This window comes from Triturus cristatus, chromosome 3_1 (genome assembly GCF_964204655.1).
Source record: "Triturus cristatus chromosome 3_1, aTriCri1.1, whole genome shotgun sequence".
Taxonomy (NCBI): Eukaryota; Metazoa; Chordata; class Amphibia; order Caudata; family Salamandridae; genus Triturus; species Triturus cristatus.
Window position 1 is genome coordinate 39,132,464 of NC_140583.1, and position 24,863 is coordinate 39,157,326.

The 24,863-nt window shown below is 45.7% G+C and overlaps 1 protein-coding gene across 1 annotated transcript in view; it reads left to right on the forward strand.

The window, feature by feature from the left end:
- The window catches only part of CHST1 (carbohydrate sulfotransferase 1), a 224,160-nt gene extending 200,152 nt beyond the window's left edge, over positions 1-24,008 (forward strand). The window contains exon 3 of the mRNA XM_085646716.1: positions 20,706-24,008. Within this exon, the coding sequence (XP_085502842.1) occupies positions 20,749-21,999 (1,251 nt within the window). The 5' untranslated portion in view covers positions 20,706-20,748 and the 3' untranslated portion in view covers positions 22,000-24,008. The remainder of the gene's footprint in view (positions 1-20,705) is intronic.
- Positions 24,009-24,863: the final 855 nt, after the last annotated feature.

Here is a 24,863-nt window from a genome sequence, read left to right on the forward strand (position 1 = left end):
TTCTTATGATTATTATTGTAATTATCATCATTATTATTAGTATTAATGTTATTATTATTATTATTGGTATTATCATTATTAATAATGACATTATTATTATCATTATTGGTACTATTATTTTTATTAGTGCTGTTGTTATGTTTGTTAAAGTTGTTACTATTATGATTATTCTTATTATAATCATTATTAATATTAGTATTACCTTTATTATTATCATTATAATCATCGTCAATATCACTATTATTTTTATTATTAATATTTTTATTAGTTTTATCGCCATTGATAATGTTATTATTATCATCATCATTATTATTATTACTGTTATTGTTATTATTATTATTGTTAGTAGCGTTATTCATACTTCTGCTACCACTACAGTTAGAGAGATTGTTCAACGGGGGGCGCCACACTGTCCGACTGATCGAATGGGCACATTTGTATAGTGCTTCTGTATGGTGACCCAGCTCGAGGCACTGAGGTAGAAATGCCAACAATGGGTAAGGGCATCAGTGGTCTTCGATTAGGGTGCTTCTCCTGGAACTGTTGACGCTCTCCAGATTATAAATTGCCACCCAATCTCCCTTCTTCACCACCCAGCCAAAGTCATTGCGAAAACTGTCAACACTCAACTCACCCACCACCTCGACAAGTAACAACTCCTGGATGCCACCCAGCTAGGCTACAGATCCAACTACAGCACCAAAACTGCCATAATCACAGCAACCAACAACATCAGGATAATCCTTGACCAAGGAGAAACAGTGGCCCTCATCCTGTTCAACCTCTCGGAAGCCTTCGTCAAAGTCTTCCACACTATCCTTGTTGGAAGACTTCAGGAAGTGGGCATCCAAGGGCCTGCACTCATCGGGATCTGCTCTATTCTTACAGGAAGAGCACAAAGAATCAGCCTGCCACCCTACAAATCAGAAGTCAAGACCTTAATCGGCCGAGTCCCCCACAGATCAACTCTATTCAATAACTACATGACCCCACTAGCAGACCTCATCAGATCACATCGTATCAACATTAATTCAAACGCACAAGACACTCAATTGGTACTCTCCCTGTCGGTCAAGTTCCACGCAACAAAACCAATTTCTACACTTGCATCTCCACTATGGCCACCTGGATGAGATCAAACTACCTGAAGCTCAGCAAAGACAAGACTGAAGTGGTGATCTTCAGAAGGAAGACTTCTGCACGGGACTTCACCTGGTGCCAGCAGACGTAGGCCCCACACCCGTCTCCACAACCCATGCTAGGAACCCAGGAATCATCCTCGATAACAGACTCGATATGTCAGCCCAGGTAAATGCAGAGGCCTCCACCTGCTTCCACATCATGAGAATGCTATGGAAAATCTTTAGGCGGTTCCTAAAAACACCCCCCAAAAAGTATCACAGGCCCTGATTACTAGCAGACTCGACTACAGCAACACACTCTATGTGGGAATTACCAAACAGCTTCTGAACAGGCTCCAAACCACCCAAAACACAGCAGCAAGAACTGTACTGAACCTCCCTCGCCACACCCACATCTCTCCACACCTCAAAGAACTACACTGACTCACCATGCACAAGCACACGCAATCAAAACTAGTGACATACAAACCATTACACAACATTGACCCCGCCTACCTCAATAGCTGTATACACTTCCCCCACTCCTCCAGACACCTCCGATCTGCTGGGCATTCAATAGCCCATGTACCCCGAATTCACAAGAAGAGATATGGATATCATGCTTTCTCTCACATCGCCCCCCAAAGCATATTAGAGCCTCCTCATCACTTCTTGAGTTCCGCAAGAAGCTAAAGACCTGGCTCATTGAGTCATCCGCCCCGGGATGATACAACCTACTCACCTGCAAAGCTCCTGGATACCCTCACAGGTAATTAGCTTGCTACACAAACAGTCATAACAAAACAAAACATAGCACTTTGCGTTTCACTCCAAGATGCTCCAGAAGGCTGAAGACTTAGTATGACGTGTTCTAGAAACCAATGCCTGCCAGAAAGAGTTCACCAGGGCCGCAGTTACATCATCACATTTCCTGCAGAGGATATTAGGCGGCTGTGCCATCATGACCCCTACAGAGGAGCCAGTGAGTTTTCAGAGCCCTGTCAGAGCAGCATCACCAGGGGCTGTCCTGGACATGCGTGGACCTGGAGCAGAGCTCAGTACTCCATACCTTTTCATTCGAAACAAGACTAATCCATACCTGTCAACCTCTTGATTCAACAAGCATTTGCAATGCAATAGGTCTCGCATTTACACGAGTTTGAGCTATTAACATTGTAAATGACATTGCCTTTTATTTTTATTTTCGTTTTTAAAACCTAAATAAAAGGCATTGTCATTTACAATGCCAGTATCTTAAACTCGCCTAAATGCGAGACCTATTGCACTGCAAATGCTTGTTTTTATCAGGGTTAGTTCAGTGCCTAATTTGAGTTGGTAGTTGCCCTTATTTTTCCTCATCAGACATATGCCCAGAGCAGGAGAGAGAAAGCACAAAAGAGGGGAAGAAGCAGGAAATGAATGACAGAAAAACAGTGACAAAGAAAGAAAGCAGAGATGAAAAGGAATCTGAAAGAGGGAGCTAATGGTGGTGGATGAAAGAGGCATACGGTGGTTTTAACACTACGCAGCCTCTGTGTTTGGCACCCTCGACATTTGATAGCGCCTGCCACGGGCTTCTGAGGAAAACGCTGGGCCCCGGCACTTATTCTCATAAAAATTAAGCACAGGGGATTGTTGCACAGTTCCTTTGCATGTCACTTCAAGCTTGGTGAACAAACAGCCAATCAGGTGTCGCACATTCATTCACTGGCTTGCTCTTTGGTGCGGGCGCCATTTCAACTCTGGTACATTGACTCATGGTGTTATTTTACCTTCTGCTAATGCGTTTAATTTACCTTGCACAGACAAACACCCAGTAATAAAATCTTAAGTGGCTCAAGCTCGCACCCCTGTTCATGTGTCATTTCCGTGACATCACAAAGGTGAAACCTAAAGCACAGTGCAGAACGGGAGAAGCGGTGGGATCGGAGATGTGTAGTCTGACACTATAGTGAGTGACGCCATCACCACCCTAGAGGATACAACATTCCGTGCCAATCATGAGTTCAATAAATACTGTCACCAGATGACAGACTATGAATGTCTCCTCCAAGGGGAGAGAAGTTGGCCTAAGGGCTACGGCGGTCGGCGTCAAGTCGGGGGAACGGGGCTCGAATGTCGGCAAATACGCGCGACATCCTGGGATTCTGGGTAAATCGTTTAATCTCTCCGTGCCTAACAAAAACAAGATGCTGCGAGAGCGACCATAATAGGATCGTAAAAAGCTCAGGACAGACCAAATAGAATGAACCTTGATGGCATTGTAATAATCCCTCCAGCTGGTGCAGTGGTGTGGAAAGGACTCAGTTTAAAGATGGCGGCTCCAGTAGCATATCATTGTGGAACAAGTGTAGCATGGCTCCCCCGTCTCCCCCTTGGGTGAGTGGTGGTGCAGGGACAGTAGCCATGTGACCTCCGCGGGATAATGCGAGTCATGTGTCTGGTAGCTCACTCTCCGATCAGGCAAACGATAAGAGCTACATAGAGAAGAGGAAGGTGTTTCAGACATATACAGGCAGCAAGCAACGCAGGACTCGAGGACAACTTAAGTTCAAATATGGACTGCGGGGTGATCACCTCCAAAACCGGACTCATTCTGCTCAGCCTCATATTCTGGGTAAGCGTGTTCTTTCTAAGCGGTGAAAAGTTTAAACAAGCTGTCTCCATGGAGCCGACAGGAAAATGGAAAGTGAAAGTGCATGAGGCTGCTGAGGACGGAAGGGGGACAGGAGATGTGCACGCCGCATGGATGTACACATCATTGCAAGGCGTCTCCACAAGCGCGTACACCAACTCAAATCCGCAAAAAGCCTGCGCGTGCCCATCTCCTGTCCCACTTCCGAGGCAAGTCAGCAACAATAGATCTCGCTGGCGACAGCGCTTCGTGCTGCGTTCGCCAGGCGAGACCTAAAAATGCAAGTGAAGTCAGGAGTTTAAGAGTGTGACTGACCTTATTTAGGTGAATTGGGAATGGACCAAGTGACTCAACTAAAGTCTAAAGGGTCATTTTATTTTTCAGCAGCAGGCTCGATGACGAGACCCCAGAGGGGATACCGCCTTTTTCTCACCTCTAGCTCTCCAATACTCCACAGGTCAGGAGGGAACAGGTGCAATAAATATTACTCGCAACAACAAATGAGCATTATCATGAAGATTGTGTTGCTGAAAGCACCTCAATCTCCCTGTTTGTATTTGCCGGGTCTGTCCCCGTTACATTTCGGCAAGTCGACTGTAGGAAATGTATCCGGGGTATGAAGACGTTATTGCACCGGGTAATTATCAGTTGGGTGGAATCCGACGCATGTGTAATTGTGAACCCTGCACAATCGCTGACTGGTGCAGGATTTGTTAATTACTGCATGCTCATAATTAGTGCCTCAAGGAGCAGAATTACAAAACATTATCTCAACACTGCATTGGACAAGGAGGAGAGAGCACAGCAGTGCCATCTTTACAAAACAATATGGCCTCCTGCTGTCTCTTGCCTTCGCTGGGGCGCAAACAGGCTGCCTAGCGCCAAGATGCTGCCTAGCGCCACACACACACCTTTGCAAAAGAATCAACAGAATCATTATCAGATGTGACACCGAGTCAAACTGCACAAAGAGGCTGCCTAGCGCCAAGATGCTGCCTAGCGCCACGCACACACCTTTGCAAGAGTCAACAGAATAATTATCAGATGTGGCACCGAGTCAAACTACACAAACAGGCTGCCTAGCGCCACGTACACACCTTTGCAAGAGTCAACAAAATCATTATCAGATGTGGCACCGAGTCAACCTGCACAAAGAGGCTGCCTAGCGCCAAGAGGCTGCCTAGCGCCACGCACACACCTTTGCAAAAGAATCAACAGAATCATTATCAGATGTGACACCGAGTCAAACTGCACAAAGAGGCTGCCTAGCGCCAAGATGCTGCCTAGCGCCACGCACACACCTTTGCAAAAGAGTCAGAATCATTATCAGATGTGACACTGAGTCAAACTGCACAAAGAGGCTGCCTAGCGCCAAGATGCTGCCTAGCGCCACACACACACCTATGCAAAAGAGTCAGAATCATTATCAGATGAGACACCGAGTCAAACTGCACAAAGAGGCTGCCTAGCGCCAAGAGGCTGCCTAGCGCCAAGAGGCTGCCTAGCGCCACGCACACACCTTTGCAAAAGAGTCAGAATCATTATCAGATGTGACACTGAGTCAAACTGCACAAAGAGGCTGCCTAGCGCCAAGAGGCTGCCTAGCGCCAAGAGGCTGCCTAGCGCCACGCACACACCTTTGCAAAAGAGTCAACAGAATCTTTATCAGATGTGACACTGAGTCAAACTGCACAAACAGGCTGCCTAGCGCCAAGATACTGCCTAGCACCACACAGACACCTTTGCAAGAGTCAACAGAATAATTATCAGATGTGACACTGAGTCAAACTACACAAACAGGGGGCCCGATTCATAGAACTAACTTAAGACAAAATCCTAAACTTACTACCATTTTGGTATTCACAGAAGGCACTTACTCATTTCGGTATTCACAGAAGGCACTTACTCATTTTGGTATTCACAGAAGGCACTTACTCATTTTGGTATTCACAGAAGGCACTTACTCATTTCGGTATTCACAGAAGGCACTTACTCATTTCGGTATTCACAGAAGGCACTTACTCATTTTGGTATTCACAGAAGGCACTTATTCATTTCGGTATTCACAGTAGTAAAGTTATGAGTCCTAGCTTTAGGACTCCTAAACTGAGAAAAATCCTAATGTTAAGACTTTCGGTATTCAAAGAAGGCATTTAGGAGTCCTAAAGTTAGGACTCCTAACTTCTGTGAATACCGAAGTGAGTAAGTGTCTTCTGTGAATACCAAAATGAGTAAGTGCCTTCTGTGAATACCGAAATGAGTAAGTGCCTTCTGTGAATACCAAAATGGTAGTAAGTTTAGGATTTTGTCTTTAGTTAGTTCTGTGAACCGGGCCCAGGCTGCCTAGCGCCACGCACACACCTTTGCAAAGGAATCAACAGAATCATTATCAGATGTGGCACCGAGTCAAACTCAAAGTCCTGAAGAGGAGACCTCTCAGGTGTTTTCTGGCCCTCTAGCCTCAGCCTTGGGAGCAAAGCGCTCCACAGCCAGGGTGCAGGACTCTTGAGGCCTCAGTGGTTCCCACTTAAAGTAACTTCAACGAACCGATTGAGCAATCACTGAGCTTAGATGCCAGACCTAGTAGTTATAGAAGGTATACAAATGTCCCACCTAAAATAGCTTCTTATGAAATACACACCTTAATGTACACCAACAATATTGTCTACCTTGACCTAACCCCGGTGGGTCCACAACATACCTAGGAGCTCTTTGCGTTTGAACTGAAAAAAACTTCATGAAAATAAATATTTCAAATACTAAAGTGGTCCCTATTAGGGGAAAGAAGCGTCATATGCCCTCCCATTGGAAACTAGGGTTGTAAGTTAGTAGGGGCGGCAAAGGAGTTTGTATACTTAGGGAGAATAATCTCACAGACATTGGAAAATGACTCTAATCCACGCCACCTAGAATCAAAAGCGACATCCCGTGTAAGTGCCTTAAAAATGTATGCATTTATTCTGGAAAGAGACATTTCCAAGCCCTATTATGAATGTATCGAATAAAGATCCCACCTACCATGACATAGGGCCTAGAATATTTTTCAGTAAAAAATATATCATTTTTTGCATAAACGTGAAGGGAAATTTCTATGGAAAATAAGGAATACTAGCCAGGCCAACCCAGTCTGGGCGATTAGACATGTCTTTGGCGAGGGCATGTACAATTGCTCCGGTCAATACAATCGGGTGGGTAGATAATATGCTACAGGCAGAAAAAGATGCAGTTAGAGCCTTATTAATAATGGAAACCTTTGAGAGTGGCTCGGGTGATAATACATTCAATAAAAATCTGGCAGTAGCTGCAAGTGTACAGCCCCCTCCTACAGTCCTGGTCGCAGGCTCACTTCAACATCTTCTTAAACAATATGACCCCACATCTTGGCTCACTGTGCACAGCTATCTCAGTATGGGTCTTATTCTGCTTCTCTTGAGCATAAGATCTGCAGAAATGTTTGAAATTTACTCTTGCACACAGTGTGCGACGAAGCATCATTTTGCTTCGCTTGGGGATTCTGTCTTTCTGTTCCCATGTTCCCATCCCAAACATAGGGAGACCTCTCCTAGAGAAGCTGGGATCTGCAATCGTAGTAATGGAGGGGAAAAGATGTGTGTGTGTGTGTGCGCGTGCGTGCGTGTATGTGTGTGTGTGCCTGTGTGCATGCGCGCATGTGTGTGTGTGTGTCCGTGTGTGTGTGCCTGTGTGCGTGTGTGTGTGCGTGTGTGTGTGTGTGTGCCTGTGTGCGTGCCTGCGTGTGTGTGTGCGTGTGTGCGTGCGCGCGTGTGTTAGGGTGACCAACTGGCATGGGTGCAAATTCAGGACAGTGAGTGTAAAAATTCAGGACAAAAATTCAAGACAGGAGGTCAAAATTCAGGACAAAAGGTAAGTTTTACAGACACGTCAGAGGAGGCCGCGCAATAGTATATAAGTAAGTAAATAGACAACCACTTAAGTACAAGTGAAAATAAGTTTATATTAGCTTGAGACAATTGTGCACTTCATGGTTTTTAAGTATGCGCGCAGCTTTAAGCAAATGTGCAGGTCTTTTTATGGTAACAAAACCGCCCCTCCCCACCTTTCCAGCTCGCAGGGAAACGCCCAATGCCCGGTCCGGCCAGGCTGGCCTTGCTACCACCCTCCGATGGCGCCCCTCATCTTCACATAGACCCTCTCTCGTGTATTTAATGTCTTCTATAGTCCTACTCATCCCAAGTATGTGGGGCAGAGTGTTGGAGTGCGTTACAACACACACATATTATATAGAGACAATCACTCATATAAATGTTAAAGTCAATGTATAGGAAATGTTGCTTAAGATAATGAGGCTTACATACTTTCATCCATCATTCAGTCTTTCACCATTCATTCTGTCCTTCCATCTGTGTGCCCATCCATGTCCATATTCAACCTTTTACAAACCTATCCATCACGTATCCTTCCATCCATCATTTCACTCATCCATCCATCCCTCCATCCACCCTTTTACTCATCCATTCATTATCCATCCATCCACCCTTTCATCCTATCCATCAGTACACTCATCCATCCACTCTTCCACCCATCCATTCACTCATCCATCCAGCCATTTACCTATCAAGCCATCCTTTCACTTACTCATTCATCCACCCAGTCACTCATCCTTCCACCCATTCACCCGTTCAGTCATCCATTTACCCATCCTCACTTTCTCTCTCAATTCCCCTTTCACTTAGCCTTCCATCCACCCACCCATCCATCTACTCATCCACTCATGAATCCATCCATTGAACCCATCACTCATCCATCCTTTTACTCATCCATCCTTTCCCTCATCCATCCACCCTTTCACTCCTTCACTCATCTATCCATCCTTTTGTCCATCTACAAGCCTTTACATCCACCCGTTCACTCATCCGTCCATCAATCCACTCTTTCATTTATCAATTCATCAATCAATCCATCATTTCACTCCTCAATTCACCCATTCACTCGCCCATCATAGACCCTTTCACTCATCCATCCATCCTTTCACTCATCCATCCATCCACCCATCCATCCACCCACCCATCCCTTCACTTACTTACTCACTCACCTTTTCACAATAATTATGAGCTGAGCCTTTGTCTACAGAGTTGCAGACAGAAGAGACCCATCAAGAACTCCACCCTCGCTGTAGTTCCTAATGCAAGGGGTGGGGCAGGGTTCACTATGCCCCTGCACATAGGCAATCTGTAAAAGTGGAAGGCATGAGTCATGCATGATGCACAGTGCCTGGATGTGGGGCGACTGTGACATGGTGTTGTTTCCAGAGCTTTAAGTTGGATGAAAAAACGAGGGGAGTCTCTCCAAAAGGGTGTTCGATGTAATTACGGGCATGGCTTAAAACACATAAGCTAAAAATCTGTGCTTAGTATAATGTGCCGCTCGACTGGTATTTTTTTTGCTTGTGTCATTGCGTCCAGATATATAATACAACAAGTAACATTACACCTAGAACAAGTAACGTTACACCTACAACAAGCCAGAACTATTGGCTTTGTCAATGGTTGTTAGTTGCATAAAATAAAAAAGCAGTAACCTTGGCTTCCTTGAATATAATATTGAAAATGCTTCAGTTTAAAATGATGAGACTCTGAAAGAACTATAATCCTTTCCTTTGGACTTCTTTCACCCCTTCCTTTGGTTAACTGGATTCTCAGGTAGCAGCAGCATGGGCGTTTTTGCACTTCCATGGAACAGAATGCTCAGCCCTAGACCAAGGCTGGAGGAGGCCACCACATGCTGTACCAGCCCAGACTGACCCATTGTCACTCTGTATGTGGCAATCATCCCCACACAGAATGACAATGGGCAGGGAGGGGCTGCTCTTGTGATCAAAAAAGTGCGAGGCGGCCCATCACGGAGCTGAGGCCTCTCGCAGGGGAACAGCTCTGTTACCTGACAGGCCCAAAATTACGGACAAAAGGCGTCCGTAAAAGGGATCCCCACGGACAACGGACGTGAGGTCCAATTTATGGACGGTCCGTGAAATTTACGGACGGTTGGTCACCCTAGGCGTGTGTGTGTCTCTGTGTGTGTGTGCCTGTGTGCGTGCGCGTGTGTGTGTGTGTGTGAGTGCGCGCATGTGTGTGTGTGTGTGCCTGTGTGCGTGCGCGCGTGTGTGTGCCTGTGTGCGCGTGTGTGTGTGTGCCTGTGTGCGTGCGCGCGCGTGTGTGTCTCTGTGTGTGTGTGCCTGTGTGCGTGCGCGTGTGTGTGTGTGTGTGTGCCTGTGTGTGTGAGCGCGTTTGTGTGTGTGTGTACGTTTTAGGAATAATGTACTTACTGTGAAGGATCGGATGTCTCTTATTAATTCTCCACCAAATGAATTTGTTTGAAATAATGTATATACATTTTTAAAATCCTTGTTACTATTGTATTTGCACTTGATGAATTCATGGTCATTAAGTATATTTACTAATGTTTCTTTCTTTTCAAAAATGTATTGTTGACCTCAGTAGAGGTCTGAATTGATGAATAAATGTTTGATTTGATTAGATGCCAGGGCCAGAGGGGTGAAGGTTCTTGTAAGTACCCCCAGCTTTGCCCAGTACACTGACCTTGAATTGAAGACTTGCGCATAACAAAAGCCGGTGGAGCACTTTTTGGACTGGTTTATAAAGGTTCAGGCACATTCTGACCACATGGTTTTGTTTGTATTCAAGTGGGCAGATTTACAAACCCCTTGCATCATTTTTTCCGCTGTTGCGTCACTTTTCGTGACGCAGCAGCAGCGTAAAAATGCGTCCCATTTACAACGTGACGAATCTAGGGAGATGCGTCACGTTGTAAAAGCCCCACGCCACATTATACCTGTGTCAGGTATATTGTATGCAGGGTGGGCGTTCCTATGCAAAAAAGCCTCATAGAAGTGACGCAGTGAAATCTACAAGATTTCACTGCGCCACTTCTCGGACACCACTGCGTCAAATTCTTACAGCTGCTTGAAGCAGGCGTAAGGAGTGACGCAGCACAATGAGGATAGGCCTCCCCCTCCATTGCTGGAGTTGCGTCATGCTTGCGACACGACTCCAGCGGACGCATCTATCAATCCTTGCGCCATGGTGCACCGTATTGTAAATACGGCGCATCCATAGAGGCTCAAGGGTTTCTAATTGTGGCGCAGGGAAAGTGACGCATCTTTATAGATGCATCACGTTCTTGTAAATCTGCCCCATGGGGTTTATCTGGCAGGTTGGCATCAAAGATGTTACTGATTTTTGCTTTTCTCAGAGATTGGAACGTCATCCAGTCTATCTCCTTCCAACCAAAGTTTCTCAGCAAGACAATTTTCATATAAAGATTATTTTCTTTCTGATCGACTCCATCTAAGCCGGAAAATATATGCAAGCTTTTTCTCTGCAAATGTACTTTTTGCTAAACTTTTCAGCACAGAATGACAAATGTTTTCCGAGATTTTCTCTGCATGTATTACTGTATTGAAAACCATGTGCCAGTGTCTGTCTGTCTGATGTTTTGAGCCGGGGCTGCTACACACCAGTGTGCTCATATTAGGCACTGTAAACTCCAGTGCAGCACCTGGAAGATGTTAGAAATGCGTATACTGACTGTACAAACCCATAAGCAGTGAGTGCCTCGATCTCATGACCTACACCATGGTGAACTCATGGTCGCATGCACGTGTGTCGCAAACCACAGCACTTTGCACAATTAATCAGGATTGTACTTCTGAATATCGACAATAGGAATTTAGTGATAAAAGAATATTGTGGCTAAAATGGCCTCAGGGGCAGGAGCTCCGACGGGCTGGGATCACCATTTGGTGGAAATCCCTGTTCTGTCCTAGCCATCCAACCATCAAATCATCTGGAATGCCTCTGCCATCCAACCATCAAATCATCTGGAATGCCTCTGCCATCCAACCATCAAATCATCTGGAATGCCTCTGCCATCATCCAACCATCAAATCATCTGGAATGCCTCTGCCATCCACCCATCAAATCATCAGAATGCCTCTGCCATCCAAACATCAAATCATCTGGAATGCCTCTGCCATCCAACCATCAAATCATCTGGAATGCCTCTGCCATCCAACCATCAAATCATCTGGAATGCCTCTGCCATCATCCTACCATCAAATCATCTGGAATGCCTCTTCCATCCAACCATCAAATCATCAGAATGCCTCTGCCATCCAACCATCAAATCATCTGGAATGCCTCTGCCATCCAACCATCAAATCATCTGGAATGCCTCTGCCATCCAACCATCAAATCATCTGGAATGCCTCTGCCATCCAAGCAACAAATCATCTGGAATGCCTCAGCCATCCAACCATCAAATCATCTGGAATGCCTCTGCCATCCAACCATCAAATCATCTGGAATGCCTCAGCAATCCAACCATCAAATCATCTGGAATGCCTCTGCCTTCCAACCATCAAATCCTGTGGAATGCCTCTGCCATCCAACCATCAAATCCTCTGGAATGCCTCTGCCATCCAAACAACAAACCATCGCTGTAACTTGTGAGCTCCTAGAGGCTCATACCTGGGAGTCGAGACAAGGCTGTATCTGTGAGGACAGGAATTCCCTTGATGAATCCTTGATCTGCCCTGATTCAGCCCAATGTCCAGGAGTCGGATGCCCGCTGCCTCAACAGGTACCTGTTGAGTGGGGACTACATGAGAGAGTGTGATTGATCACCAAGGGAACACCGAGGTGAGCAAGTAAGGACCACAAAGTTTACAACATCCCCCCGGCAGTCACCAACGGATAGACTGCCGAACCTCCGGGAAGACCACAGTAGTGAAGCCGTAACTTTCTGCAAGGGTAGCAATCCCCCCAACAAAGCCTCAACCTGCCCCAAATCCAACCCTACTGTCCAAGAGTTGGATGTCTGGCTGCCCGACTCTATTTTTTCGGGCCGGTAATTAGGGAAGATATCAGGTCATACAAGCAGCACGTAGGTGCCTAAAAAACCCACCCAGAGCAAGACGTGTGCCTCCCCTTCCAAGGCTCTACATGAGAACCACGGGAAGTGAATAGAGCAATGGTTACTCGGCATGGCCAAATCTGATGTGGTCTCCCACTGCGATTGCTGCTGCTCACAGTCCCCGTGCCAGGTCCTAACGACGACAAATCCTGCGGCGTCTGAGGACTGTGCCTGGCGCGGACTCACACAGAATGTATAATGGTGCTGCATTCTGTTCCTGGTGTCAGGTCCTAAAGGGGTAAGACCATGCCTGGTTTCTGGGTCCCTCATACATCCAGAGCCCCCACACTCATTGATAATTATAACCACACAGAGCTGATAAAACCTGAAAAGCGCAGCCCTTCCGTTAACAACAAATGCCCTAAAAAATGTTGAGAGGACAAAAACGCACGTAGAGACCCACGACAAAGACGGCAGAGAGAACAAGAAATGCCTGAGGAAACCCCCAGCAAAGACGGTTGTGCAATACAGTAACCGGCAAGTTGACTGCTGTACACGCTGCCCTGTATATACTTTCCTTCACACCCTGCTTCCATTCACTGACTGGTTGTGGCCCTGTGGGTTGCAGGGTTGCCCAGGGCAACTCCAGGCCTCTGACTGGCTGAAAGGGTCCACAGAGACCCCATTTACAAGCTCCCTCCATAAGGAGCGGCCATCTTAGAATCACGTACAAAAACCGGTAGAGGGAGGGTCCACGGGAAATATATTTAACAACCCACAAAGACACTTTCCCAAAAGACTATGAAACACACTAAATTGTCTAGAGGTCTACAGCATTACTTGGTGCCCACTGGCAACCTGCACTGCTCACCAGTATCTAAACACGTCTAAGTGAACCCATATAGGGAAACGGAATCCCATCACTCACCAAGAGGTGACATGCTCCATCATCTGGGATCTCCTCCCGGCTGTAACCCCTAGTACAGCCGAGGGCTACAACCCCCTCACTGTGAGGGAGGAGCGCAGGGTTGTTTTACAGGATCTCCTAGGATATACTAAAATCCAAAGTATGATGAGCTGTGGTGTACTATTCAGTGGTGGGCGCAGTGCAAAAAAGAACGAAAACTGTGAGATTAAAATCTGTTGCTAAGGCTGTTTTGAAAAAATAAACTGCCACTGTTAAGTTTAGTGGGTTGTTCTACATGTTTCAGCTATTGATGACCTAAAGAGTGTCTAGCCTTCCTCAGGACCTAAAAAGTATAAGCTACTGTGTAGTAAGTGTAATAACAAAATCTATATTTGATACACACGTGAAATGTAAATGAAAAGAATGGAAAGATTCAACCTATCGCACCAATTGTTTCATTTCAAGAATCACAACACCTATCATCAACAGAAATAAAAAGAGTCCCTACATACACACTGATTGATAGACAACTTGGTTGGTCAGCCACTTGCAAACACCTATCCTCTTCACAGCCCAGATGCACAATCCAAAAACCAACACCAGCCATCAAAACTTTGAAACCATTCATAATGGCATTTCCAAAAATCTCACCTTCGCTTTCCCCTCTCATGAAAAACCACATCCCATAGACAGGCCAGATCTACATGAACTCCTAGGAGAATACAGGAAATCTCTGAGAACCCCCAACACGGCGGCCATCTTGGACTAGTTTTCCTCTAGTGCCATATCACCACTATCTGGCAATCACTAATACTCATACTTCATTGTCTAGATCCCCTCTTTGTAGTAACCCCAAGATTAATTGGAAATAGGGAATAAACCCTACTCCTGAAGCAACTAAGGTCTAACTCAATTACCACTACTCCTCCATCTCAGGCAACATTCCTGAAGAAACAGAGACCTCTTTCAAATGCCCCTTCCCTACCCCTCAAGGTCCTGGAAAGACCCCTATACCATGAGGATGGCAGGTAACTCACGTCAGAAACTGGAGGCCACCACTGAACCCTGCACCCTTTTACAACCCAACTACCTAAAGCCACACAGCCCAAACTCTTTCTCCATATCTACCCTCGCAACTTCTCCACCAATGACACCAAAAGCTTCAAACACATTCTGCTCATACAACACCCCAAAACTCTCATAGCAGTTCTCTACTACAACACATTCGTAGGACAACAGAAAACAGATTTCATCTTATACACCACACGCCCAGAGAAATGGAGAACAAACCTAAAAAATAAGGGCTAATAACGAATATCACCGACATCCCCTACGGCCTAAAATTCCTGAACGCCAACTCACTCACATTCAAAGGCAACACTACAATCACAATATGCAGAAATGGCAATGTCATGATACAAGCCAAAGATTCCACCCTACGCTCATTTCAATAAACATTCCCAACGCTACGCGACTCCATCTCCCATTCCTCTAAGAGTTCCAATGCTACCCAGACCACCCAACACAAGTACTGGTTCTGTCTAGACGAGATAAGAGGACTGGCACCCACACAGGCACATTGAAATCATACCTGGCTCCCCTAAGAACCACTCCAAATGCAGCAGCAAAACTGGTTACTGGAACAAAGAAATAGAACCACATCTCTACCTCACTTGTAAATCTAAAGTGGCTTCCAGTAGAAGCACAGTGCTGTTTCAAAACAATGTGTCTCACCCACAAAGTTTTACACACAGCGAAACCTAACTGCCTAGCATTCAAACGTACAAAAACAGGCCAAGCGAGGAATCTAAGAAGATCCTTCTTCTCATCCTCCTCAAGAAATATAAACAAAAAGCACTCACTCGTTCTTTTTCAGGCAATGCTCCCAAAATCTGGAACGCCCTCCCAGTACACATAAGAACCAAACTCTCCTTCAGGAGCTTCAAGAGACAACTAAAATAATTCCTACTGAACCAGCACCTTCACCCTCTGGTAAACAACTACTACCCGACCCTGGAATCTCCACTGTGGAATGTACACACCCCTCCAAATAGCTTGAAATATGACTCAACCCCTGCCTCTTCAATTAGACTGTACTGTCATGTACTGATAATGATGCAAACCCCGTCAAGGCATGTGTACTGTACCATGACTGAATGGTAATGCTTCAAAAATGCTGTAAAGCACTGAGATACTTTTGGGTCTTGCCAGCGCTATATAAAATATTAAAATAATTTAAAAAAATTAATTGTGAATAAAATATTGAAGACCATAATTATTGAAGGTAAGTTCATATAGAGGAATTACTGATTTATACTCCTGACTCCACATCTACGTACCTTGAAGTTATATATTGTGAAGGTATAATAATTAGGCCTGGGCGAAGCTCGCGGAGTTTCACTGCATGGAATTCTGCGGAGTTACTGACAAACTCTGCAGAGTTCTGTAAGCGGGCGAAGTATTGCTCGGCCACCCTTAATGAAGTCCACTTGGATACTGAGGGAAGTTGGGGCCAAGAACCGCTCCTGTTAACACCAGTAAGGACCACAAAGCGGGATTGCTGAGACCTCATTGGAGGTCCTGGTCCGTTTCTCAACAACACGGCAAACGGGCCGGATGGTGCGCTACTGTTTGGGGAAAGAAGTTGAAGTCCCTTTGGAAGCTGAGGGTCTTTGGGGGCCATCAACCCCTATTGTTACCACCAGTAGGTCCTACACAGTAAGATTGTTGAGACCTCGTTGGAAGCCCCACTCCCTTTTTAAACCACTCTGCAACCGAGCCTCCTGGCGCACTAATCATTGGGGGATGAAGTCCCCTGGGCTCCTGAGGTTTGTTAGGGGCCAAGAACCCCTATTGTTACCAGTAGTAAGTTCCACACAGAGGTATTGCTGAGACTGAACCGGATGCCCCGCCCCTTTCTCAAACGCTCTGTAAACACGCTTCCTGGTGCACTACTAGTTGGGGGATAAAGTCCCCTTGGCTACTGAGGGTTGTTTGGGGTCAAGAACCGCTATTGTTACCGGTAGTAAGTACCACACAGCAGGATTGCTGAGGCTGAACCGGAGGCCCCACCCCCTTCCTCAAGCACTCTGCAAATGCACCTCCTGGCGCACTTCTGATTGGGGGATGAATGCCCTTGGCTGCTGAGGGTCATTGGAGGCCAAAAACCCCTATTGTTACCACCAGTAATTCCCACACAGCGGGATTGCTGAGATCTCGTCACCAGCCCGCCTCCTTTCTCAACCACTCTTCAAACGCACCTCCTGGTGCACTGCTGATTGAGGGATGAAGTCCCCTTGGCTGCTGAGGGTTGCTCGGGACCAAGAACCCCTCCTGTTACCACCAGTAAGTCCCACACAGCGGGATTGCTGACAGCTCATCTGAGTCCCGCCCCATTTCTCCAGAACTCTGCATACTCGCCTCCTGGCGCACTATTTGTTGGGGGATCAATTCTAGGGGTGAGCACACTGGAAAACTCCTCTCTGCCAGCGGTTGGCAGAGTTTTTGCTGAACTCTGCGTTCCAAGTGGAGCACTGAGTGGCAAAACTCCACAAACTCTGCCAACCGCTGGAGTTAGGTATAGAAAATCTATACTTACTTATCTTTCGATATTTTGGTTTTGACATTTTGTCCTTTATATTCACATACCATGACATTCTGTCTTTGATATTCAGTCAGTGCCGACAGAAAAATGTAGGGGTTTGTTATTGAAAAACAAATTGTAAACATTTGCTGGATGGCATTCGAAACCGATGGTGGACGTCGATGTTTTTGGTCCCTTGACAGGAGCTGCCATGACAGCAGTTCCTGTCAAGGTACAGAGATCACCACAAGACCAGCAATCATCTGTAAATTTGACAGATTTCAATGTGGCAGGTGTTTTGTCAGAAGCCACCCTGAGAATGGAGTACCATCCGTCAAACTCTAGATCGGGCCCTAAGTACTTAGTAATACGGCAAAGATGCCTGAGGCACTCCTAAATGACATTTAACCAAAATCTAGTTGAATATTAGGAAAGGACATCTACCATGAGAAATGTCATGAAAAATGGAGCATGCTTGAGTTGGAATGGGAAATCCTTTCAGGAGCTTAAGCAATTTATAAAAGGTGTAACATTGCACATGGTTGACTTGACACCAAGAGCCGAATGATGTTGACCAATGACACCAATGTCCATATGTTGGAAGTGGAGTTAACGTAAGAAAGTAGTGTCGAAGGGAATTCCATCTTTTGTGTTCAGAGCTTTGAAAAACACTGAACAAAAATGCTGTTGAATGGGAGTCGCTGGTGCTGGTTGAGGTTTCAGTGCTTTCGAAATATTAATCTGCGAGGTTTGTCCAGGGAACGGTAGAATGGGCCATCAGCTCTACACCGCAAGGCCAGGGCAGGGTCTACCAATGTTTGGTAAGAGTTTGGCAGGACCGCAGCACGACGACTGTAGGAAGGTGAATATCTGACCGCCGACAGCAAGAGGCTTCGTGGGACAGCTCACCTCCTGGTCCTGGTCGTCCCCGACGTCTCCTGGTACCCGTGGCTGCTGCGACAAGCTTCACCTCTTCACCTGCATCTTCACGACATCGCCTGGTTCCTTCCTGGTTCCTTCCCGGCTCCTGGCTGGTGACCTAGACTCTGTCCCTTCTGCTTGCAGGTTCCTTCCTTCTTGATCCCCACCTTGGGATCCACCGGACACTCTTCACTGACTGCCTGTCAGCAACTTTCCTTCAGGCATCCATAGAAGTCCACGACGAAACCCGACGCAAGTTCACACCTATGCACCCGCAGCCCGTGGGCTAGGTAACTTGGGTACTTCGGTGCTCACAAGGGTATTGACTATCCTAGGGTCTAGTTTCCGAGTCTCGACTTTCTAGCTATGCCAGAAGTGTCCTAAAACTGTTAATTTCTAACTGCTAGTGATTCTATCGACTTTTACGCATTACGCGTGAGTGCTTCCACTCTGCACCTAAATCCCGTGGGCCTCCCACTTCCTAACTGTTGGTAGTATAGCGTAGCCCCAGCGATTCCCTAGGCCTAGGCCTATCCTGTGTTCGTGACAGTGGTCCTTATACCACTTACTTACTATATGGTTTGCGTGGCCCCTAGGGCCTAACTGTATTACTTACCTGTGTGACTTAATGTATGCTTAAATAAGACTGTGTTGTACTTACCTCGAATCTCATAAAGAGTGCTGAGGGTTTGACTAGAATAAATACATTCTATTTTTATAAATATCTGTTGTGGTGTCCTTTCATTTGGTATTCAAGGGATTACATATGGTATAACAGCTGGCTTCACATGCCATTCAGAGTTTAGCCCAAGACTGCTCTTGTCCATGCTACCACTAGGATAGCTGGTCTATAAGGTTGACTTTACAACCAATCACCATAAGGGTTGTTTGGACTGATACAAGGTGTACACTAGAATTAGTGACATCATATATCAGGCCAACTTCTCACAACGACTGTAGTATGCAATATTTAGAATGAGAATGGTTGTCAAGAAGAAACTGGTTGAAGAAGTTGCCTCTGATAGATTGTGAAGATTGAGTCGTGTAGTGGAAGTGATCTTACATGTGGATATTGTTGAGAAAGCCACAAAAGAAAGACAGAGATGGGCGAAAACCTTGGAAGGTAAATATGCGTTCATTTGCTGGAGGCCCCTCCATGGCAGTGGATCTGTGTGGCTATTCTCTAGTAAAAGATACACTGAGAGTGGACAGTCTAGGAATGGTTGAAGGAGAAAGGATGATAGAGGAAAAATCTTAAAATCCATGCAAGCAACATTCCAATGGCAGACACTTGGTAGATGTATACAAGATAGGAGCCTGCAAATGTTGTGTTGAGAGGGACACGCATGTTGAGATATTGGTGAAGGACTGAAGAATGGGTACTTCAGTTAACTTATCAATGGAGCCCATTGTCCTTTTGGAAATTCATGTAAAAAGATAGTTTAAGGGGCATTGGCAGTATGAGAAGAGGGTCTAAGAATTGCTTGTTTCTCACTTACACCCTTATCCAGAGGCTGAGAACAGAGTCTGTGAGTGCGAAGAAAGCAATAGAGTCCGTTTATACGTTTGTAAACAAGAAGGGAATCCTGTAAACTGGGTTACTTACAATGCTGTTCAAACATATTTATTTGAGAGGAAGAATTTTCTGGCAAAAGACTGATAGTTTCTTCATGTACAGCCTCGTATAATTTTAACATATACAAAAAAAGATAGGTTCCTCCGTACCTAACTTTTTTGTATATGATAGTGTCCCATACCCAGGTATAGGAGGGTGATTTGGGTATACCCCTTGTGTATGTATATTGTATCATTTTAAGGCAAGTGGTTTGGTGGGAAGACCCAATTGAACTATCAAGGAAAGTATTGGAATTGCTTCGGTGAGTGGACTGTTTGGTAAAGGAGATGGTGGGAAAGTGCTTCAGCTTAGGAATATTGAAATTGGAATCTTGAGAAAATTACAACAAAAAAAAACAAATTAAGTAAAAATCATGGTTTAAAGATGAAGATGGAGGACTAGGACAACAAGGGTGGTGTTATGGTGAAGACGCACATGCTTCATAAGGGGATGAAGGCAAGATCAACACTGCGACACCCAGGATAACGAGCGAGATTGGCAGGGGGATCTCATACTGGACAATGAAGGACGGTATAACAAAGAAACGTTGCTTAGATAAGCAGGCCCTGGTAATGAGGAAGGGCCTGACACATCTGTTTTTAATATGACAGAATAAGAGAGACTTGTAAGAGGAAGAACTAGGCTGGGCTCCTTTAGGAAAAAGAGTGCATAGGTGAAGGTTACTCTGGCATTATGTAGTGTGGATAGAAGTTCCTCTTTCAGAAAGTAGGTCTTGTATTTCCTTCTCATTGGTTTAGAATTGTAACAAGAGAACTTTTGTAGTTCATGCACAGCAGCAGTGTCATCCCCTGTAGGGAACATTTGTATGGAGGGTTATGGAGATCAGCTCAAAGATAACAGAACTATGAGGAGGTTGACATTTGCTGCTACAAAGTGTTTTCTACAGGAAAATATTTTGTTTACTACAGCTTAGCCCCCCTTCCATCATGTTCTTTCTATGCTTGACGTGTCTTCCTAGATTAACCAAGAGTTGAATTTGTTTTGTGTTACAGATACACAGAGGACCGAGGAGAAGCTTCATGACGGCGCCCAGCCATGCAATGTTCCTGGAAGGCTGTCCTCCTACTAGCCTTGGCTTCCATTGCAATCCAGTATACCGCCATCCGCACTTTTACCACAAAGTCCCTTCACCCGTGCCCCATCCCCAATCCAACCAACTGTAGTTTGGGCCAAGACACGGATGGTCTGTGCGAGGAAAGCCCAACCTCAGCTTATAACCTCTCTAAGAAGACCCACATCCTCATATTGGCAACCACCAGGAGCGGATCCTCCTTCGGTGGGCAGCTGTTCAATCAACACTCAGACATCTTTTACTTGTTTGAGCCACTGTATCATGTCCAGTACACACTGATTCCAAAATTGTCCCTGAGTAAGAGCACTGCTGACCGACGGGTCATGCTGGGTGCCAGCAGGGACCTTCTGAGAAGCTTATATGACTGTGATCTTTACTTTTTGGAGAACTACATTAAGCCACAGCCAGTCAACCACACAACGGACAAACTGTTCCGAAGGGGTGCCAGTAAGGCCCTGTGTTCCCCACCAGTTTGTGAGGCTATGGGACCAATTGATGTGAACATTGAGGAAGGAGACTGCATGAAGAAATGTGGAACCTTGAACTTGACATTGGCCACTGAGTCTTGTAGAGAGCGTGGCCATGTGGCTATCAAAACAGTGCGTGTTCCTGAAGTCAATGACCTTAGAGCATTGGTGGAAGACCCCAGGCTGAACCTGAAGGTCATCCAGTTGGTTAGAGACCCCAGAGGTATCCTGGCTTCCAGAAGTGAAACCTTCCGTGACACCTACAGGTTATGGAGGATTTGGAAGGCCACAGGTAGAAAGCCCTACAACCTGGACGCCACCCAGCTCACCACCGTCTGTGAGGATTTCTTGAATTCCGTTTCTACTGGGTTGAATAGGCCATCATGGCTGAAAGGCAAGTACATGTTGGTGAGGTATGAAGACCTGGCCAGGGATCCAATGAAAAAAACTGAGGAGATCTATGCCTTTCTTGGTATACCCATAGATGGAACTGTAGAGCGATGGATCATGAATAACACTAGGGGTGACGACTCTTCTGCAAAGCACAAATATGGAACAGTGAGAAATTCTGCAGCAATTGCTGAGAGCTGGAGATTGACTCTGTCATATGAGATTGTAGAGTTTACCCAAAATGCATGCCAACAGGTGCTGGATCAACTTGGCTACAAAATGGTGGGCTCTGTCCAGGAGCTCAAAAATCTTACATTCAGCCTCATAGAAGATAAGACCTTTTCACCATTTTTGTAAGTAGGGAGCTCTTGGGTGCACTCTATTTTTGATACAACATTTAACTACTGCCTTAGACTTTCAGCCCTAAAAATTGCACTAAATTCTTCAGGAGAATCGGGACTAGGGGTAAATCTCATGCTGGAAAAAATGAAAATTCAGAGACATGCGCTTAAAGTGTTTTCATATTCTGGGAAAATTATGGATTTCTGGTTCTGGCCTTCGTTTGATCTTCCGGGAAAATATTTCCATATTTCCAGGTTTTGGTTCCAGGAGGTTAGTGTATGCATTTTGCTCTACAACAGGTTCTGAAACGTGGATATTTTCTACACAGGTACATTGCATGAGTGATGAGATGCAATGGCTGTCAGTGAGACACATATATGAGAAATGGTGGCTGGCTTCCATTGGCAGTGGGATATACTCCAGTCTAAATTTACTTCATGAACACGGCTGGATTCTCATAGGAAGGGAGAACAGTAGAGCTGAGGAGATCCCATCTTTCGACCTTCATCTGATTACCTTCTTAAAGGCCTATCAAGGCAATGTCCCTGAGACAACACATTTACTTGAGATGGTTAAGGAGAAAGGGGTGGCCCAAAAGCAGCAGGGGTGAGGGACCTCGGCCAAAGCTCCTCATTTGCACAGCAGCAAACTAATCAAGGGGCGGCAGCAGGTATAGTTGCAATGGTTGGGTATTTCTACGTGCTGGCGTGATGGAAGCAGTAGTCTATTGGTTAAGCAGAATGTGATGGTGCAAAGGACAGAAAAAGGAAGGTGGATGGTTGAATAGTACAAGATAGTCTCATTTACACCAATGGTTTATCAGCAGGAGATGGTGTGAGGGCAGCAGGTATTTGAGTCTTGTTGGGCAGCAGCAGTGTTTTGAGAACCAGTCATAGCTGTATACTTTGAAAGCATCAGAAGGTGTGAGGGGAGCAGTGCTTCTCTGGTTTAGCAGCAGGGATTTGAGAAGCATCAGTGAACACTCAAATGTTTGACTGCGGAGATGATGTGGAGTCAGAGGGGTTTTTGTTGGGTGGCAGCAGCTACATTTGGTTTGAGGAGTAGCATTGTAGGTTAGATAGTGTGACAGGAGGAGATCAAGTGAGGAATAGGAGTGAGTATCAGGTGGTTGAGTACTGGGAGATGACATGAGTAACAAAGGTGAGAGTTATGTGGTTAGGACGCAGGAAATGGCGTACTGAAAGGTTATGCAGAAGAAGTTATTTAAAAGCAGGTGAGATCCACTGGGCAGCAGAAGATGTGTGTGTCAAAGCTAAGAGTTGAAATTGTGGGTCAGCATGTGAAGGTGTGTGGGACAAACCTAAGAGTTTGAATAGTGTGGAAGCAAGGGAAGGTGTGTGGAAGAACCTAAGAGCTGGTCCAAGTGGAGAAGCTCTGGAGGCTGTGCGAGACAAAGCTAAGAGTTGGAGTAGTGGGGAAGTAGGGAATTGTTTGTGCAACGAAGCTAAGAGTTGGAAGGCTGTGTCAGCAGGGGAAGATGTGTGGGAAAACCTATGTGTTGGGAGGGTGGGGAAGCAAGGGGCGGTGTGTGGGACCAAGGATGGGTCATAATGACATGAGGTATACTGGAAGGGACATGTAAGTGCTGGGTGGCCCCTACCTGTTGCCTTTTTTGCCAAGCGCACAGATCCTGCCCCCAATGCAGAGGGCACAGGCCAGTCCTTAACAGGTGGTCTTTTTGCGCACAGAGTTTACAGCACAAGTACTGCGAGCACATTCCGGACCCTGCAGGACAGACCGGACAGGGAGGGTCTTGGAGTAAAACTGTAGGGAGTTGATGTTTACAGAGAAATGCAAAATAAAAAGTGACTCTCAAAATATATCATGACATTTCTCCAGCTTTCCAAAATGAAAGGGAATGAGGGCGGTGGGGACGCGACAGCACTGTTTTCTTTTACCATGTAAAAGAATTAAAAACATGTTAAGTACAACACTCAAAAAAGGGACTGAAATGTTCTCATTGAGGAAGGTGCTGTTGAGCAGTCAAGAACAACAGAACAACAGATCCATTGGTGTTGAGCATTTCCTGTTCTGTGAATGTATTTTTCCACGTGGCCACATTACTTTTTTCTCGTGGGTCAGTTTCCTTTTGTTCTCTAGGTGTTGTTTGGCCCAGAGGTCCATTTGATTTTCGTTTCGGTGCACTCGTGGCATTTCTTTGTGTCAAATTAAAAAAACAAATAAATAAAAAATAAAACTTATTTTAGATTTTCTGTGCTCTTAAACACGCAAACAAGTTATTCTCTACTTTATGATTTTTATAAATCGATGAATGAGTGATCACTGGCCGCTTTATTCTCAGGATCAATAGTTTGGCTGCGGTGTGTTGACTGTGGTGTGGTGCAGTGTGTTGAGGTGCGGTGCAGCGTGTTGACTGGGGTGTTGTGCAGTTTAATGAGGTGTGGCATGGTGTGTTGAGGTGCAGTGGAGCTTGTTAACTGGGGTGTGGTGCAGTACAGTGTGTTGAGGTGTGGTGTTTTGAGGTGAGGTGTATTGTGGTGTGGTGTGTTAAGGTGTGGTGAGGTGTGTTGACTGGGCTGTGGTTCACTGTGTTGAGGTGTGGTGTGGTGAGGCGTGTTGATTGGGGTGTGGTGCGGTGTGTTGAGGTGTGGTGTGGTGTGTTAAGGTGTGGTGAGGTGTGTTGACTGGTGTGTGATGTGGTTTGTTGTGGTGCGGTACAGTGTTGACTGGGGTGTGGTGTGCTGAGGTGCAGTGTGGCATTTTGATTGTGGTGCAGTGCGGCATGTTGACTGGGGTACGCTGCAGTGTTTTGAGGTGCAGTGGTGTTTTGAGTGGGGTGCGGTGCGGTGTATTGAGGTGTGGCATGGTGTGTTGTGGTGCAGTGCAGCGTGTTAACT